This window comes from Pogoniulus pusillus, chromosome 37 (genome assembly GCF_015220805.1).
Source record: "Pogoniulus pusillus isolate bPogPus1 chromosome 37, bPogPus1.pri, whole genome shotgun sequence".
Lineage (NCBI taxonomy): Eukaryota > Metazoa > Chordata > Aves > Piciformes > Lybiidae > Pogoniulus > Pogoniulus pusillus.
The window spans coordinates 7,238,571-7,256,200 of record NC_087300.1 but is presented as its reverse complement, the minus strand read 5'-3'; the positions used below and the strand labels follow the sequence as shown (position 1 = coordinate 7,256,200).

At 52.4% G+C, this 17,630-nt stretch overlaps 1 protein-coding gene, 1 long non-coding RNA gene and 1 other non-coding gene across 8 annotated transcripts in view; 2 read left to right on the top strand and 1 right to left on the bottom strand.

The window, feature by feature from the left end:
* Positions 1–16,516, top strand: part of PUM1 (pumilio RNA binding family member 1) — a 110,834-nt gene extending 94,318 nt beyond the window's left edge. For all 6 annotated transcript variants that reach the window (XM_064172412.1, XM_064172408.1, XM_064172409.1 and 3 more), the window contains exons 18-22: positions 1,445–1,582; positions 6,398–6,523; positions 7,881–8,002; positions 11,568–11,760; positions 15,713–16,516. In XM_064172412.1, coding sequence (XP_064028482.1) covers positions 1,445–1,582; positions 6,398–6,523; positions 7,881–8,002; positions 11,568–11,760; positions 15,713–15,844 — 711 coding nt within the window. In that variant the 3' untranslated portion in view covers positions 15,845–16,516. The remainder of the gene's footprint in view (positions 1–1,444; positions 1,583–6,397; positions 6,524–7,880; positions 8,003–11,567; positions 11,761–15,712) is intronic.
* The window catches only part of LOC135190905 (uncharacterized), a 614,761-nt gene that overhangs the window by 448,807 nt on the left and 148,324 nt on the right, over positions 1–17,630 (bottom strand). The window lies entirely within an intron of this gene.
* On the top strand, positions 12,588–12,673 carry LOC135191023 (small nucleolar RNA SNORD103/SNORD85). The gene has a single exon (XR_010308713.1). It is a non-coding gene; the product is annotated as a small nucleolar RNA SNORD103/SNORD85 (small nucleolar RNA).

The window sequence follows — 17,630 nt, the reverse complement described above, 5'->3', positions numbered from 1 at the left end:
TTCAGGTAGTGAAATACAGCTCTAAGTTCTCCCTGGAGCCTGCTCTTCTCCAGGCTGAACAGCCTCAGCTCTCAACCTGTCCCACAGCAGAGGTGCTTCAGGCTTCTGATATCTTTGTGGCCTCCTCTGCACCTTCCCAGCAGGTCCATGTCTGTCTTTCCTTAAAGGAAGCCAGTGTGCAGGCTTTAATATTCCCTGAGCTCTGCCTGCTTTGATACTTGGGTCAGCACTCTGCTCTGCTGCAGTGAGCCAACTGAGGAGCTCCTGGGTCCTGTCAAGCCAGGCCTGGCACTGGAGAGGTGTGGCTGATAACCAGAGTCCTGCTCCAAGCTCATTAATAAGGAGATTCCACTGGAGTTTTACAAGCAGTGAGTTGAGATGGAAAATACAGCAGGCAAGTGAGGAAAGGAGTGAGGAGCCATGGTGCAGGAATCTCAGTGTAGGTCTTGCTGCCAGAGGTTTGAGGGAGACTCCTTCCCTTTAGGAGGAGCCTGAGCTCAGTGTTGCCTCAGTGTGTCAGCAGGGTGGTGGCAAGCTCCAGCACTGCTGTCTAAGGGTTTACTGAGTGTCTTCCTCCAGCATGGGATTTTTGAGCAGCCTGTGCTCCTGTCTGCTCCAATCCCTTGATTCTGCCACCTTGTCTCTGTACAAGGTCCACAGAACCACAGAATTCCAGAATCATTTCACTTGGAGAAGACCTTTAAGATCATCAAGGCCAACCATTATCCCAGTGCTGACCCCATTTCCTGAAGCTGATACCTGAAAAGCTGCTGAAGGTTGGGCAGTTTAGGTTCCTGGAGGGGGAGCAGAGGAGGAAATGGGAGACACACAGGAAGGGGCAGTAAAATGTCTTAGCTTTGGATCATAGGATCCTAGAATGGCTCAGTTTGGAAGGGACCTCAGAGATCATCTACTCCAACACCCCTGCAGGGGCAGGGACACCTCTTAACTAGACTTGGCCACTCAAGGCCTCATCCAGCCTGGCCTTGAACATCCCCAGGGAAGAGATAGCCACAACCTTCTCCTTGTTCCAGACTCTCACCACCCTTGTACTGAAGAATCTCCTCCTCTGCTCCAGTCTAACTCTGCTCTCCCACAGCTTCAAACCATTCCCCCTTGCCCTGTCTCTAGTCACCCTTAGGAAAAGTCTCTCTGCAGCCTTCCTGTAGGATCCCTTCAGGTACTGGAAGGCAGCTCTGAGGTCCTTAGCTTGCTGGAGTAGACTCATGCCTAACGAAGGGAGACCTTCATCTTCCTCCTGTGGGGTTATCCTCCTTGGTGGTTCCCATAGCACAGCAAACTTCACCTCAGCACTTTGAGCCAGCTGTAAAGATTCCAGTTGGGAATGCTGCCTCCTTCCTACCTTTCATGTAGCAGGGAGAACTTTGTATTTGTGAGCCATGAATCCTGGTGGTGCTTTCTGTTTGTCTTCCTCTCCTCATAGAACGAGATGGTTCGGGAGCTGGACGGCCACGTCCTCAAGTGCGTGAAAGACCAGAACGGGAACCATGTGGTGCAGAAGTGCATCGAGTGTGTGCAGCCTCAGTCCCTGCAGTTCATCATCGATGCCTTTAAGGGACAGGTGAGTCCTGCACCCACATCCTGACTCATCTTTAAGTGTCTTCTTCAATGTTGCTTTGAGGAGAGAGAGTGGCTGTGACTTGTTCAGCCTCTGAACGTTAGCAGGCAGCAGCTGAAAGGTTTCCATAGCAGCGTTAGGGACCCTGGAAGCTCCTTCACAGAATTTCTTAGATTGGAAAAGACCTTTGAGTCCAATCATTAGTTTCACACTGACAAGTCCTTGACCAAACCAAATCTCTCAGCACATCTAATCACTATGAATCTCTGTGGTTGGAAAGGACCACCAGGATCATCCAGTCCAATCTTCATCCCAGCATCCTTCATCACTAGACCATAGCCTCAAGTGCCACATCCACTCTCCTCTTAAACACCTCCAGGGATGGTGACTCCACCACCTCCCTGGGCAACCTGTGTCAGTGCCTGACCACTCACTCAGGAAAGAACTTCCTCCCAATATCCAACTTAAACCTCCTCTGATGCAACTCGAGACCATTTCCTCTTGTCATATCATTAGTAATTCAGGAGAAGAGACCAGCTCCAGCCTCACTGCAACCTCTTTTTAGTTAGTTGTAGAGGGCAATAAGGTCCCCTCTCAGCCTCCTCTTCTCCAGACCAAACACCCCCAGCTCCCTCAGCTGCTTCTCACAGGTTGTGTTCTCCAGACCTCTCCCCAGCCTCATTGCCCTTCTCTCCACCCCCTCCAGCACCTCAATGTCCCTCCTGTGCTGTGGTGACCAAAACTGAGCACAGTACTCGAGGTGTGAGTACAGGGCATGATCACCTCCCTACTCCTGCTGCTCACACCATTTCTGGTCCAGGCCAGGATGCTATTGGCCTTCTTGGCCACCTGGGCACACTGCTGGCTCATGTTCAGCCGCTGCCCACCAACACGCCCAGGTCCTCTTCCACCAAGCAGCTCTCCAGCCACTCCTTGGTCCTGTCTCAGTTAGTTCTGTGCAGGTGCAGCACAGTAAAACGTGGTTGATGTTTTCCTAGAACATCAAGAAGGTTTTTTGACTGACTGAGACAAAACCAAATCTCTCACTGATCACAGAATCACAGAGTGGGAAGGGTTGGAAAGGACCTCTGGAGATCATCCAGTCCAACCCCCCTGCCAAAGCAGGGTCACCTAGAGAAGGGCACACAAGAACACATCCAGGTGGGTTTTGAAAGCCTTCAGTGGTGGAGACTGCACCACATCTCTGGGCAGCCTGCTCCAGTGCTCTCCCAGCCTTAAATTAAAGAAGTTTCTCCTCATGTTTAGATGGAACTTCTGATGTTCAGGTTTGTGCCTGTTGCCTCTTGTCCTGTCACTGGGTACCACTCAAAAATGCCTGACCCCACCCTCCTGACACCCACCTTTGAGATATTGATCAGCATTCATAGAATCATAGAATCAGGCAGGGTGGAAGAGAGCTCCAAGCTCAGCCAGCCCAACCTAGCGCCCAGCCCTGCCCAAGCAGCCAGACCATGGCACTCAGTGCCCCAGCCAGGCTTGGCTTCAACACCTCCAGCCACACAGACTCCACCACCTCCCTGGGCAGCCCATTCCAATGCCAATCACTCTCTCTGACAACAACTTCCTAACAACATCCAGCCTCAACCTGCCCTGCCACAGCTTCAGGCTGTGTCCTCTTCTTCTGTTGCCGCTTCCCTGGCAGCAGAGCCCAACCCCACCTGGCTACAGCCTTCCTGGAGGCAGCTGCAGACAGCAATGAGCTCTGCCCTGAGCCTCCTCTGCTGCAGGCTGCACCCCCCCAGCTCCCTCAGCCTCTCCTCACAGGGCTCTGCTCCAGGCCCCTCCCCAGCCTTGCTGCCCTTCCCTGGACACCTTCCAGCGCCTCAACATCTCTCTTCAATTCAGGAGCCCAGAACTGGACACAGCACTCAAGCTGTAACCTGAGCAGTGCTGGGTACAGGGGCAGAATAACCTCCTTTGTCCTGCTGGCCACAGCATTGATGAGATCCTCCCTCAGTCTCCTCCAGGCTAAACAGCCCCAAGTCCCTCAGCCTTTCCTCATCACAGATCTGTTCCAGTTGCCCAGCATCTTTGTAGCCCTTTCTTCTAACCTCTCAAACAGTTCCTTGCCCTTCAAAGGACACCACCTTCACAGTAAAGGTGGTGAGCAGAGTTCTGTCATGGGCACAGTCATCTCTTATTGTGCTCCCTGTCTGTGAGGGTGTCATAGAGCAGAGGAGCATTGTTTGCCAAGGGCCTCAGACCAGGGCAGAACATGAGTTTGGGCCAGCAAAGTGCAGTTACTTATGCTCCATTCTCCAGTGGTCTCTTGATGTTCTCTTGTGAATGGCCTGGATCTGAACTGGCTGCATCCTGCCTGCAGTCAGCTTCTCTTCCATTCCAGAGGCACTGGTTTGGGTGTTCCCAGCTTCAGCTTAATTGGCTCTGGAGAAGGGCTTTGAAGCACTGCCGGTTTTTGCCACAGGGGATGAGGGCAGCCTGCAGCTGCTCCAGCAAGAACCAGCCTTTATTAGTTTGCCTGCTCCTAGAACAGCTCTGAAAGCAGAGACTTGCTTGGCTGTGTCCAAACAAGCAGGATCTAACTGGAAACCTGCTCAGCAGATTTACTGCTTGGAGTTTAACTTTGGACCTTCCACTCTGGGGTGCTGGGCAAGGCAGAAATACCTCTGGGAGCTCAGCTGATGACACTAAACACTTTCTGAGCAGCCATCCCAGTTCCATCTGAACTTTCACGTGGAAGATTAAACTTAGCACCTCGAGACTATTTCTCTGCAGTTAATTGCACTTCAGGTCTTGTTTCCCTGCACAGTTTGCTCACTGGTTATTAAAAATCTGTAGCCTGTGAAGTTAACTTTGGGCTTGGATTTGTTCTTGGTTTATTTATTTGAATTGAAAACAACCAAAGAGGATTTTGAGGCTCTGGACAGAAAAACTGAGCAGCAATAAGAGAAGGTGGCATCTTCTTACTGACCCATTTGGTAATCCCTCAGAAATGAGAGTGGAGGTTCTTTGTTGTCCCATCTCCTAAGAGCACTTTAAGGCTTTGAAATCAAACAGTTGAAGAAAATCCTTTGCTGAGCATTTTTTAACTTGGCTGAGTCTTGCCATTTCTTGTGTGGCTTAACCACAGTATCAGTATCACAGTATCACCAAGGTTGGAAGAGACCTCACAGATCATCAAGTCCAACCCTTTAGCACAGAGCCCAAGGCCAGACCATGGCACCAAGTGCCACGTCCAGTCCTGCCTTGAACAGCTCCAGGGACGGCGACTCCACCACCTCCCCGGGCAGCCCATTCCAGTGTCCAATGACTCTCTCAGGGAAGAACTTTCTCCTCACCTCCAGCCTAAATTTCCCCTGGCACAGCCTGAGGCTGTGTCCTCTTGTTCTGGTGCTGGCCACCTGAGAGAAGAGAGCAACCTCCTCCTGGCCACAACCTCCCCTCAGGTAGTTGCAGACAGCAATAAGGTCTGCCCTGAGCCTCCTCTTCTCCAGGCTAACCAATCCCAGCTCCCTCAGCCTCTCCTCGTAGGGCTGTGCTCAAGGCCTCTCCCCAGCCTCGTTGCCCTTCTCTGGACACGCTCAAGCATCTCAATGTCCCTCCTAAACTGGGGGGCCCAGAACTGAACACAGCACTCAAGGTGAGGTCTAACCAGTGCAGAGTACAGGGGCAGAATGACCTCCCTGCTCCTGCTGGCCACACCATTCCTGATGCAGGCCAAGATGCCACTGGCTCTCTTGGCCACCTGGGCACACTGCTGGCTCATGTTCAGGCAGGTATCAATCAGCACCCCCAGATCCCTCTCTGCCTGGCTGCTCTCAGCCACTCTGACCCCAGCCTGTATCTCTGCATGGGGTTGTTGTAGCCAAAGTGCAGCACCCTGCAGATGGCAAGCAGCAGGCAGGGTTTCTTCTTCTGAAACAGCTTCTGATGATGCCTGCTTGTCTCAGTGTTCTTTTTATTAAGCATGAGGCTTTGCCATGCACACCTGTACAGTGCAGGTGCAAAGGGGAAAGATACCCTGGTCCCAGCAGGGTGGAGGTAGGAAGGGACCTCTGGACCTCATCCAGTCCAACCCCCATGCTGAAGCAGGGCACCCACAGCAGCTTGCCCAGGAGCACAGTGGCCAGGGGAAGTTGGAAGCTCTCCAGAGGAGACTCCACAACCTCTCTGGGCAGCCTGCTCCAGGCCTCCAGCACCCTCATACCAAACAAGTTGCTCCTCCTGTTCAGGTGGAACCTCCTGGCTGCCAGTTTGTGCCCGTTGCCCTTTGTCTTGTCACTGTTGATAGGAGTCTGGCCCCAGCCTCTTACCCCCACAGGCCCTTTATCTCTTGCTGAGTATTGCTCAGATCCCTTCTGGGGCTGCTTTTCTCAGGCTTACCAGCCCCAGGGCTCTCAGCCTTTGCTCCTCAGGCCCCTCAGCATCTTTACAGCCTCTGCTGGACTCTCTCCTGCAGTTCCCTGTCTCTTTTGAACTGTGCAGAGTAAAAGGGGAGGAGAACTCTTCTTCATGCCCCCTAACAGACCACTTGCCTTCTTGGCCCTGAGGCCACGTTGTTGGCTCATTTGTTTCCCTGCTCCACGAGTGGGGAAGCTGCAGCACAGGTCGGGGCTGTGCTGTGCCTGCCGTCACCCCCCAGTCCTGTGGCAGCAGGGAGCAGATGTTCCTAGTTCCACTTAATGCTGTCTGGAGCTGCCAGGCTCCAAGCTCTCATTAGCTGCTATCCCTGGGCAAAGCCACCATGTGTTCATTTCATTCCAGGGGGGGTTCTGGGGTTCTCAAGGACTAACAGAGGTGTTGCTGCCTGTGCTTGCCTGTCTTTGCTGAGTGCAGGTCTTTGCCTTGTCCACACATCCCTACGGCTGCCGTGTCATCCAGAGGATCCTTGAGCACTGCCTGCCTGAGCAGACCCTGCCCATCTTGGAGGAGCTTCACCAACACACTGAGCAGCTTGTGCAGGTCAGTCCAGGGAAGAGCAGAGCTGATGCTGTGAGATGCTTCTTGCTTGCTGCTGCGCAGTAGGATAGCTGCTGGCAGCCTGTTGGGAATGGCTGCTGGAGTTCTGCTGAGCACAGGGATGCTGCTCCTGAGGAGGGATGGGAAGGAGCATGGCAGACAAGGAAAACATCACCACAGGGAATCACAGAATGGTTTGGGTTGGAAGGGACCTTAAAGATCATCCAGTTCCAACTCCTCTGCCATGGGCAGGGGCACCTCTCACTAGCACAGGTTGCTCAAGGCCTCATCCAGCCTGGTTCTCGACGCCTCCAGGGAGGTTGTGGAGCACAGAAGCACCCAATGTGATCTTTGATCACATTGGGTGCTTCTGTGCTCCACAACCTCCCTGGGCAACCTGTGTCAGTGTCTTAGCACCCTCAACCTGTGCCAGTGTCTCAGTTGTTGTGGCTATGTGCACCTAGAGGGTGCCAAGCTGAAGTCACTTTAATTTCTGGGAGGGATCTGGAGTTGGAGGTGTCCTCATGCTTCACTCCAGACATACCAGTGCCAGAAGGATCTACAGGTGGTGTGAAGAGCCTGGTCACTGCTTGGAGAAGAAACTGCCAAGTGATTTGGGTATTTGAAATCACAGAATCATTTTGGTTGGAAAAGAACTTTCCTGGCTGCCTTTCCTCCTCCTCACAGTGCTCTGAGGACTTGCTTTTCTGGGGCTACAACAGTAAATCAACCCTGTCTTGTATGCTCATGTGCTTAGCATGTGGAAAGTGGGAAGAGGGTGGACATGGAGGGAAGACATCAGGTCATGCCTCTGGGTTTGTGGTCTGGGATCTGAATGTACTCCTGTTCAGAGCAGGACCGTGCATGAAGACAGTTTCCTCCAGCCAGAACCATAGCACAACCCTCTAGGACTTGGGATTTGGTGTGTTTGGAGCTGGAGGAAGCAAAGAAACTTGAACTACACAGAGCATTGACAACAGAGAATCACAGAATGGCTTAGGTTGGAAGGAACCTTGCAGATCATCTACTCCAACCTGCACCTTTCAACTAGACTTGGTTGTTCAAGGTGTGACCTATGACATGTCATGGTCAGGGACATTCTCTTGAGTGCTGAGATTCAGATGCAGCATTTTCCCTCCTGGTAAAGCTCCAGAACCATAGAATCATAGAATCAACCAGGTTGGAAGAGACCTCCAAGCTCATCCAGTCCAACCTATCTCCCTTATCCATGATTTGTTTCACAGGTGTTTCAGTGAGTGCTTAGCTCAGGTTTTTGAGTCTCAGTGCACAGTGGGGACTGGTTTGATGTGAGTGGTTCCTGCTCAGCTTTGGTTTCACACTTCTGCTGTTCCCCACACAGGACCAGTATGGGAACTACGTCATCCAGCACGTACTGGAGCACGGACGGCCCGAGGACAAGAGCAAGATCGTAGCAGAGATCAGAGGCAATGTGCTGGTCTTGAGTCAACATAAATTTGCTAGGTATGGGTTTGTTCCTTCAACTGTCCACACTCCGTGGAAGTGTGGACACATGGTAGAGCTTCAGAAGAGTTGTGGTGGAGAGCAGGCAGCTGATAATCGTAGAATCATAGAATCAACCAGGTTGGAAGAGAGCTCCAAGCTCATCCAGTCCAACCTATCCCCCAGCCCTATCCAATCAACCAGACCATGGCACTAAGTGCCTCATCCAGTCTTTTCTTGAAGACCCCCAGGCACGGTGCCTCCACCACCTCCCTGGGCAGCCCATTCCAATGCCAATCACTCTCTCTGTGAAGAACTTCCTCCTAACATCCAGCCTATACCTACCCTGGCACAACTTGAGACTGTGTCCCCTTGTTCTATTGCTGGTCGCCTGGGAGAAGAGGCCACCCCCACCTGGCTACAATGTCCCTTCAGGTAGTTGTAGACAGTAATAAGATCACCCCTGAGCCTCCTCTTCTCCAGGCTAAACAGGCCCAGCTCCTCAACCTCTCCTCATAGGATTTGTGCTCCAGGCCCCTCACCAGCTTTGTTGCCCTTCTCTGGACATGTTCCAGCACCTCAACATCTTTCTTGAATTGAGGGGCCTAGAACTGGCTGTTTGTAAGCTGCTGCTGAGCTGGGGTGAGTGGCTGGTCAGGTAAGTGTCACTTGTGGTGAGGAGCATAGCAGCAAATAACTGCTCTGGTTGGAAAGGACCTTTAAGATCATTGAGTCCAACCATTCTCTAACTCTGCCAAGGCTGGGGCTAACCCATAGGCCTCAGCAGCACATCTCTGCCTCTTCGAAACATCTCCAGGGTGGGGATCCAGCTGCCTCCCTGGGAAGTCTGTGCCAGTCTTTGAGAACCCTTTCAGAGAAGAAGTTTCTTCTGATATCCAACCTAAACCTCCTGTGCTGCAATTTGAGGCAGTTTCCTCTTGTCTTATCACTGTTACTGGGATGAAGAGCCCAACCCCAGCCTGGCTTCAGCCTCCTTTCAGAGAGCTGTAGAGAGCAATGAGGTCTCCTCTCAGCCTCCTTTTCTCCAGACTAAACATCCCCAGCTCCCTCAGCTGCTCCTCTCCAGACCCTTCAGCAGCTTTGTTGCTGTTCTTGCAGAGGACACCTTGCTCTCTTTGATTCAAGAGCTGCCTCCACTAAGGGCATCCCTGTGCCCTTGGAGTAGCAGATAGACCTGGAAAACCATAGAATGGTTTGGGTTGGAAAATACCTCTGAGCTCATCCAGTCCAACCATCCTCTAATTCTGCCAAGTCTGGGGCTAAACCATGGCCCTCAGCGCCAGATCTCTGTCTCTTAAGCACCTCCAGGGATGGGGATCCAACCACCTGCCTGGGCAGCCTGTGCCAGTCTTTTGAGAACTCTTTCAGTGAAGAAGCATCTTTAATATCCAACCTAAATCTCCCCTGGTGCAACCTGAGGCCATTTCTTGTTCTCCTAGGATGAGAGGATGTGTGGAAGATGTAGCTACTCTTCAAAGACATGAAAGAGTAGCTCCAGTCCACATTCCTGGGCTTGACCAAGACTTTCTCCGTGTGGTATTATCCTTTTCATTTGCTGTTTCTTCACCTGGTCACCCTCCCTTGGATAATCACATGCCACAAGAATCATTTCCCTGCCCCTGGGAAGCTCTGTCAAGCCAGAAGGGAATCTGGGAAATCAGTTCAGCAGTGATTCTTTATCCTCCAAGCTTCATATCCATAAAGTCTTGCAGTTCTTCTTGAGACACATGCATGATGATGTCCTCCTAGGGAAGCTGCAGCAGCCTGAGCTTGTTAGTCCAGATGCTACTGAGCTCCACGTGGGTGGAAGCAAATTCCAGGTACCTGAGTGGATGTCAAGACCAAATGATATTTCCCACCTGGGTTAAATTCCTTTTGGTGTTTTGAGCCATTGGAACATGAGTGCTGAGCCTCTTCAAAGGCTCAACATTCTCCCCTTTTTATGATGAATAAAACAGTGCTTTAATGCTTCTGGACACAGGGGAAGTGTAACATTAACGGGAGTTAGGGGAGCCTGCTCTGAATGTTGTTGTTGTTTCAGATCCTTCCTTGCTCTTTTCCTAAACTTCTTCCCAGATGCAGCACTAATTAGTGTAGGATGTCCCCTGAGCTGAGCACTAGCTGGGGCAAACCACTTGGTGATTTGATGATTCACTCAAGGATGCAGCAGAGGAGACTTGCAGAAGTCTCCATCCCCTTTCATGTACCCTATTTAACTTGGCTCTCTGGAGAGCAGAGAGGAGGCAGCTGATAGAGTCAGGAATTTGGGAAGTAAAGATCTTTTGTTCCTGAATAAGCATTTCCCTGTTGTTCTAACCTTGCACCTCTGTTCCTGTACTGAGAAACCAACCTCTCTTGGGCTTGCTGTGAGGACAGAGCCTGATCTCAAACATGAATCGTTTTAGACTTGCCCAAATTTGGCTGAAATTGATCCTGAACTGGTCCTTTACTCAGATTCCTACTCAGGTGCAAGTTCCTTTGCCTGAGCTTCTGCTTCACTTTGGTGAACTTCTGTGCCAGCACAGCTAAAATGATGAGGGTTGAAAAGGAAATGATCTCTGGAGCTCATCCAGTCCAACCCCACCCTGCTAAATCAGGGCACCCACAGCAGCTTGCCCAGGATCACAGTGGTCAGGTGGGTTTGGAATCTCTCCAGAAAAGGAGACTCCACAACCTCTCTGGGCAGCCTGCTCCAGGCCTCCAGCACCCTCACACCAAACAAGGTTCTCCTTGTGTTGAGGTGGCTTCCAGTTTGTGCCCTTTGCCTCTTGTCCTGTCCCTGGGCACCACTGACAAAGAGTCTGGCCTCAGCCTCTTGCCTCCCGCAGGTCACAGTATCACAGTGTCACAGTATCATCAGGGTTGGAAGAGACCTCACAGATCATCAAGTCCAACCCTTTAGCACAGAGCTCAAGGCCAGACCATGGCACCAAGTGCCACGTCCAGTCCTGCCTTGAACAGCTCCAGGGACGGCGACTCCACCACCTCCCCGGGCAGCCCATTCCAGTGTCCAATGACTCTCTCAGGGAAGAACTTTCTCCTCACCTCCAGCCTAAATCTCCCCTGGCACAGCCTGAGGCTGTGTCCTCTCGTTGTGGTGCTGGCCACCTGAGAGAAGAGAGCAACCTCCTCCTGGCCACAACCTCCCCTCAGGTAGTTGCAGACAGCAATAAGGTCACCCCTGAGCCTCCTCTTCTCCAGGCTAACCAATCCCAGCTCCCTCAGCCTCTCCTCGTAGGGCTGTGCTCAAGGCCTCTCCCCAGCCTCGTTGCCCTTCTCTGGACACGCTCAAGCATCTCAATGTCCCTCCTAAACTGGGGGGCCCAGAACTGAACACAGCACTCAAGGTGTGGTCTAACCAGTGCAGAGTACAGGGGCCCGAGCATTGCTCAGATCCCCTCTGGAGCTGCCCTAGGTCCACTTCACAGCGATAACCTCCTCTCCCTTTGCTAGAAGCAGCAGAGATCTCCTTGAGCTTGAAGAACAAAGCCAGGGAGAGCTGTTGGTACTCAGCTGTTGGTACTCAGCTGTTGGTACTCAGCTGTTGGTCCTTTGTGTGTTGCAGCAACGTGGTGGAGAAGTGTGTGACCCACGCGTCGCGCACGGAGCGCGCCATGCTGATCGATGAGGTGTGCACCATGAACGACGGCCCCCACAGTGCCTTATACACCATGATGAAGGATCAGTATGCCAACTACGTGGTACAGAAGATGATTGATGTGGCAGAGCCAGCCCAGAGGAAGATTGTCATGCACAAGGTAAGCAGCTGCCTTCCCTCAGTGAGGATGGATGCTCGGGTGAGGCTTCTCGCTGCGGCGCTGCTTGCAGAGAGCGGGGAGGGGGAAGCTGAGGTCGATTGTGTTTGCCTTCAGGGTTTGCTTACAGAGTCCAAGTGTGGTTTGGGTTGGAAAAGGTCTCTGAGATCATCAAGGTCTCGTAACATTATCCAACCCAATGCCACCGTGGCCACTAAACCATGGCCCCAAATGCCATGCCTGCAAGTTTCTTCAGCACCTCCAGGCATGGGGACTTCACCACCTCCCTGGGCAGCCTCTGCCAATCCCTGACCACTCTTCCAGCAAGGAAATTTTTCCTCATCTCCAACCTAACCTTCCCCTGGCACAGTTTCAGGCCATTTCCTCTCTTCCTATAACCTGATACTAAGGAGAAGAGCCCAACCCCCACCTCACTGCAGCCTTCTTTTAGGGAGTTTCAGAGAACCAGAAAGTCTCCCCTCAGCCTCCTTGTCTCCAGACACCCCCAGCTCCCTCAGCTGCTCCTCCCCAGCCCTGTTCTCCAGACCCTTCCTCAGCTTGGTTGCCCTTCTCTGGCCCTGCTCCAGCCTCTCAATGTCCTTCTTGGAGTGAGGGGCCCAGAACTGATCCCAGTAATTCAGTAGTAGCTGAAACACCAACATGTGAAATAATGAGATGCCATTTGGACTGAGAACGAGCAGGCTGCTTCTAGCAACCTCTCCTGACCTACTAACCTAGTTCTGTGCTTGTGCTGTAGTGAATGCTGCTGAAATCCTCCCAGCCTGGCACAGCAGCAGCATGGGGCTGGTGCCCAGGAGGTGCTGGGCAGGGCTGGCAATGACGACACACTTGCCCTCGCCGAGAGCGGCGCTCGCTGAGGAGAGCAGCTCTGTGTGCTCAGTGCAGCTGAGCCAGCCCCTGCCCACCCCCAGCCCACCCCAGTTTGAGGGGTGTCAGTGCTGCTGTGCCACCTCATGTCCCTGCTCTGGCAGCCCTGCTGAGGACAGGCTGGTGACACCGTGCTGACTGGAGGTGCTGCAGCGCCTGGGCCTGGAGCTGTTCATCAAAGTCCCTGGTTCTGAGGGCTGAGGATGGGCTCCCAGGTGGAGTGCAGAGCTGCAGCATCTGACTGCAGACAGCTTCAGCATTTCACATCTGTCAGAATCGAGGCACTTTGGAATTCCTTTGCAGTGCTGCCAGTCCTGCCCCCCAGGGCTGTGTGCCTGCTGCCTCAGGGCAGGAAGCTCTTCCACAGGTGATGTCTTCATTGCCTTCATTTCCCTGCTTTGAAAGATCAGGCTCAGAAAGGCTTGGATGGGAAGGGACCTCTGGAGATCATCCAGTCCAACCTCACTGCTAAAGCAGGGCACTCACAGCAGCTTGCCCAGGATCACAGTGGCCAGTGGGGGTTGAAGTCTTTCCACAGAAAGAGACTCAGCAAACTCTCTGGGCAGCCTGCTCCAGGCCTCCAGCACCCTCACACCAAATAAGTTTCTCCTCCTGTTCAGATGGAACTTCCATTGCCTCTTGTCCTGTCTCTGGGCACCACTGACAAGAGTCTGGCTCCATCTTCTTGCTCCCCACCCTTTCTCTCTTGCTGGGCATTGCTCACATCCCCTCTGGGGCTGCTTTTCTCCAGGCCCTCAGCCTCAGGGCTCTCAGCCTTTGCTTCTCACAGAGATGCTTCAGGCCCCTCAGCATCTCAGTAGCCTCCCCTGGACTCCATCTCTGTCTGGCCCAGGCAGTCCAGAGAGGTTCTAGAGTCTCCTCTGGAGAGATTCCAACCACCCCCCAGCCATTGTGATCATAGACAACTTGCTGTGGGTGCCCTGCTTTAGCGAGGGAGGAGTTGGATTGATGTTCTCCAGGGGTCACTTCCAATCCCACCATGCTGGGGGGGGTTCTGTAACTCCTCATGGTGAGTCCTGGCTCAGGCAGGGGCAGAGATTTCCATGCACCATGTTGTGGCTCTTGTCTCAGCCTGTCTGCAGCTGCCACTTGCAGGGCAAGGACTCCAGTGCTGGTGGTGTGGGGTGTTCCTCATGCAGTAAGGATGAGGAGTTGCTCTTGCATCTCATTCCTCTGAAGCTGCCCAGGACAACTTGAGCAGCAGAATGATGTCATACAAGGGGAGCAGCTTTCCTGGCTGGGTGCTGGAGCACTGAAGATGTGTTTTACTCCAGCTATAACAGTCACATTGACCCTGGAAGTGACTTGTACTCTGGAGTGGGGTGGGTGGGGCTGACTTCCCCAGGCCTCTTCCCTGCTTAACATCAATATGTGACTTATCAGGGTCAGGGATTAAACAGCTCAGCCCTTGACTCTCCCAGCAGCTCTTTCAAACACGATGCTGAAATTCTTTTCAGCCTCTGAGCTGGTTGGAATTTGAGCCTGAAGCCTGGATGGAGCAGAATCACAGAATGGTTTGGGTTGAAAAAGGCCTCTGAGATCATCCAGTCCAACCACCAACCCAACCCCACCATGGCCACTAAACCATGGTCCCAAGTGCCATGGTTGCAGGTTTCTTCAACACCTCCAGGCATGGGCACTCCACCACCTCCCTGGGCAGCCTCTGCCAATCCCTCACCACTCTTGCAGCAGAGAAATTGTTCCTTCTCTCCAACCTAGCCCTCCCCTGGTACAATTTCAGGCCATTTCCTCTCTTTCTATCACCTGGGACTAAGGAGCCAAGCCCAACCCCCACCTCACTGCAACCTCCTTTTAGAGAGCTGTAGAGAGCAGTGAGTTCTCCCCACAGCCTCCTGCTTTCCATACTGAACACCTCCAACTCCCTCAGCTGCTCCACAAGAACCTACTTCCAGCCACTAGACCCTTCTGATGCCTCTTCCTCCTTGGTGTGCTTACCCAGGGCTGAGGGCATTGTCAGACCAGCCATGGGAAGCTTGAGCACCTTGGGTTTTGTCTTCTCAGCCTCCTCTCTTGGGACTAAGCCTGCTATCCACCCACGGGCTGAGATCCTGTTGGATTCCAGTCATGTAGCCCAGGCTGATGCCACCTGCTTGACCAGAAGTTCCTCCTAAAAATAGCAGCACTGAGTTAGGTTTGGGAGCTCCACTGCCACTCACTGCTCTGTGTGCAGGAAATGGCTCTTCAGAACTTCAGCATTCTCCTGGCCAGCACCCTGGGACCATACAGTCCCTGGGGCTTCTGCAGGCTGAGCAGTAGGGTGAGGGCAGTGACTCTGCCCCCTCTTTTCTGCTCTCATGAGACCCCCATCTGCAGCACTGCATCCAGTTCTGGGGCCACCAATGTAGGGGCATGAAACTGTTGGAGGGGGTCTAGAGGGAGTCACAAAGATGATCAGAGGGCTGGAGAGAGTTGGAGCTGTCCCAGACAAGCTGGGAGAGTTGGAGCTGTTCAGCCTGGAGAAGAGAAGGCTGCAGGGAGACCTTAGCAGCCTTCCAGTACCTGAAGGGGCTCCAGGAGAGCTGGGGAGGGACTTTGGTCAAGGGCTGGGAGTGCCAGGATGAGGGACAATGGCTCTGAGCTGGGAGAGGGGAGAGTGAGAGTGGAGATGAGGAAGAAATTCTCTGGAGTGAGGATGGTGAGAGACTGGCACAGGTTGAAGATGGTGAGACACTGGAGACACTGGCACAGACTGAGGATGGTGAGACCCTGGCACAGGCTGAGGATGGTGAGACCCTGGCACAGGTTTCCCAGGGAGATTGTGGAGCACAGAAGCACAGAATGGGATCTTTGATCCCATTCTGTGCTTCTGTGCTCCACAACCTCCCTGGAGGTGTTCAGAACCAGGCTGGATGAGTCCTTGAACAACCTGTGCTGGGGGGAGATGTCCCTGCCTATGGCAGGGAGGGTCAGAACTGGCTGATCTTCAGGTCCCTTTCCACCCAACCCACTCTCTAGTTCTGTGCCTATGTTCAGGTGTCTGTACCTGGGACTCCTGCTCTTCACTCACCCTTCTCTTGCCTCCTAGATCCGGCCTCACATCGCTACCCTGCGCAAATACACCTACGGCAAACACATCCTGGCCAAGCTGGAGAAGTACTACATGAAGAACGGGGTGGACCTGGGGCCTATCTGTGGGCCCCCTAACGGCATCATCTGAACCACCACCACCAACCACCTTTCAAGAGGAGCTTCACTGCCCCTCAACACCTAACAAACCAGCAACCACCACCACCACCACGATTCCAGATCCAGGCAGAGCGAGGAAAGGTTTCCTGGTTGCTAAACCGCGTAAAGAAGAGAAGAGGAAGGGGAAAAAAGAAAACCAACAAACAAAAACCCCCAAACACCCACACAAAAAAAAAAGAAGCCTTTGTAAATTCCTTTTAATTTTATTATGCATAACATGTACTAATTATTTTTTTTAATTAACTCCTTGCCCTGCTGTTTTACTGGTGTATAGAATACTGTACATAGGTACCCAATGTACATGGAGAGAGGCCACCTTTGGGTTTAATTCTTGTGTTCACTGTTGTATCTATATTCCAAACGTGGCAAAAAAAAAACACAAAACCTTTCAGAGTGGTTGGTTAGAAGAGGAGGGGGAGGGGAGGGAGGGGTGGGAGTGGGCAAAAAAAAACCAAACCAAACCCAAAATCCCACTTTTGGACTCAGCAACTTCTCTGCGACCTCTTTATTGCTTAAGTCCCCAGCGAGAAGTTGAGATTAGTTTTGAGTTAGTTCAAAGGCCACACAGGAAGGGTTTTTTTTTTAAGCAGAAAAGAGTTAAACCTGCTGAAGGTTTGGTTTAAAACACAAAATGGTTTGGAAACTTTTTAACTGCTTTGTTTTTTTTTGGGGGGGGGGGGCTGGGATGTTTTAATTTTAGGAGCCTGGAGGAGAGAAGTGGCTTTGAGCTGTGGTTTTTAGGGATGAGAAAGTGAAGACTCAGCAGGGGTTTTAAAGCAGGGTAAGAATGGTTTAGGGGAGAGGGCAGGGGGGGAAAGGGAGTTAGCAAAGAGCAGGGTTGGGGGAAAGGGAAGAGCAGGGTGGGGGAAAAGGAGTTAGTAAAGAGCAGGGTGGGGGAAAGGGAGTTAGTAAAAAGCAGGGTGGGGGGAAAGGAGTTAGCAAAGAGCAGGGCTGGGGGAAAGGGAAGAGCAGGGTGGGGGAAAGGAAGTTAGCAAAGAGCAGGATTGGGGGAAAAGAGTTAGTAAAAAGCAGGGTGGGGGGAAAGGAGTTAGCAAAGAGTAGGGTTGGGGGAAAAGGAGTTAGCACAGCAGGGTTGGGGGAAAGGGAGTTAGTAAAGAGCAGGGTGGGGGAAAGGGAGTTAGTAACAAGCAGGGTTGGGGGAAAGGGAGTTAGTAACAAGCAGGGTGGGGGAAAGGGAGTTAGTCAAGAGCAGGGTGGGGGAAAAGGGAGTTAGTAACAATCATGGTGGGGGAAAGGGAGTTAGTAACAAGCAGGGTGGGGGGAAAGGGAGTTAGTAACAAGCAGGGTTGGGGGAAAGGGAGTTAGTAACAAGCAGGGTGGGGGAAAGGGAGTTGGTAACAAGCAGGGTTGGGGGAAAGGGAGTTAGTAACAATCATGGTGGGGGAAAGGGAGTTAGTAACAAGCAGGGTGGGGGGAAAGGGAGTTAGTAACAAGCAGGGTTGGGGGAAAGGGAGTTAGTAACAAGCAGGGTGGGGGAAAGGGAGTTGGTAACAAGCAGGGTTGGGGGAAAGGGAGTTAGTAACAAGCAGGGTGGGGGAAAGGGAGTTGGTAACAAGCAGGGTGGGGGAAAGGGAGTTAGCAAAGAGCAGGGCTGAGGGGGGTGGATGTAGGGTTGGGGAATGGTCTCTTAACTCGGTTTGTTTCGTTGAGCTGGAGAAAGGAAGAGAGAAACTTTGCTCATTTAAGCATGAGGTTAAAATCCAACTCAGCTTTGGTCTTGCTTCTATAAATATCTA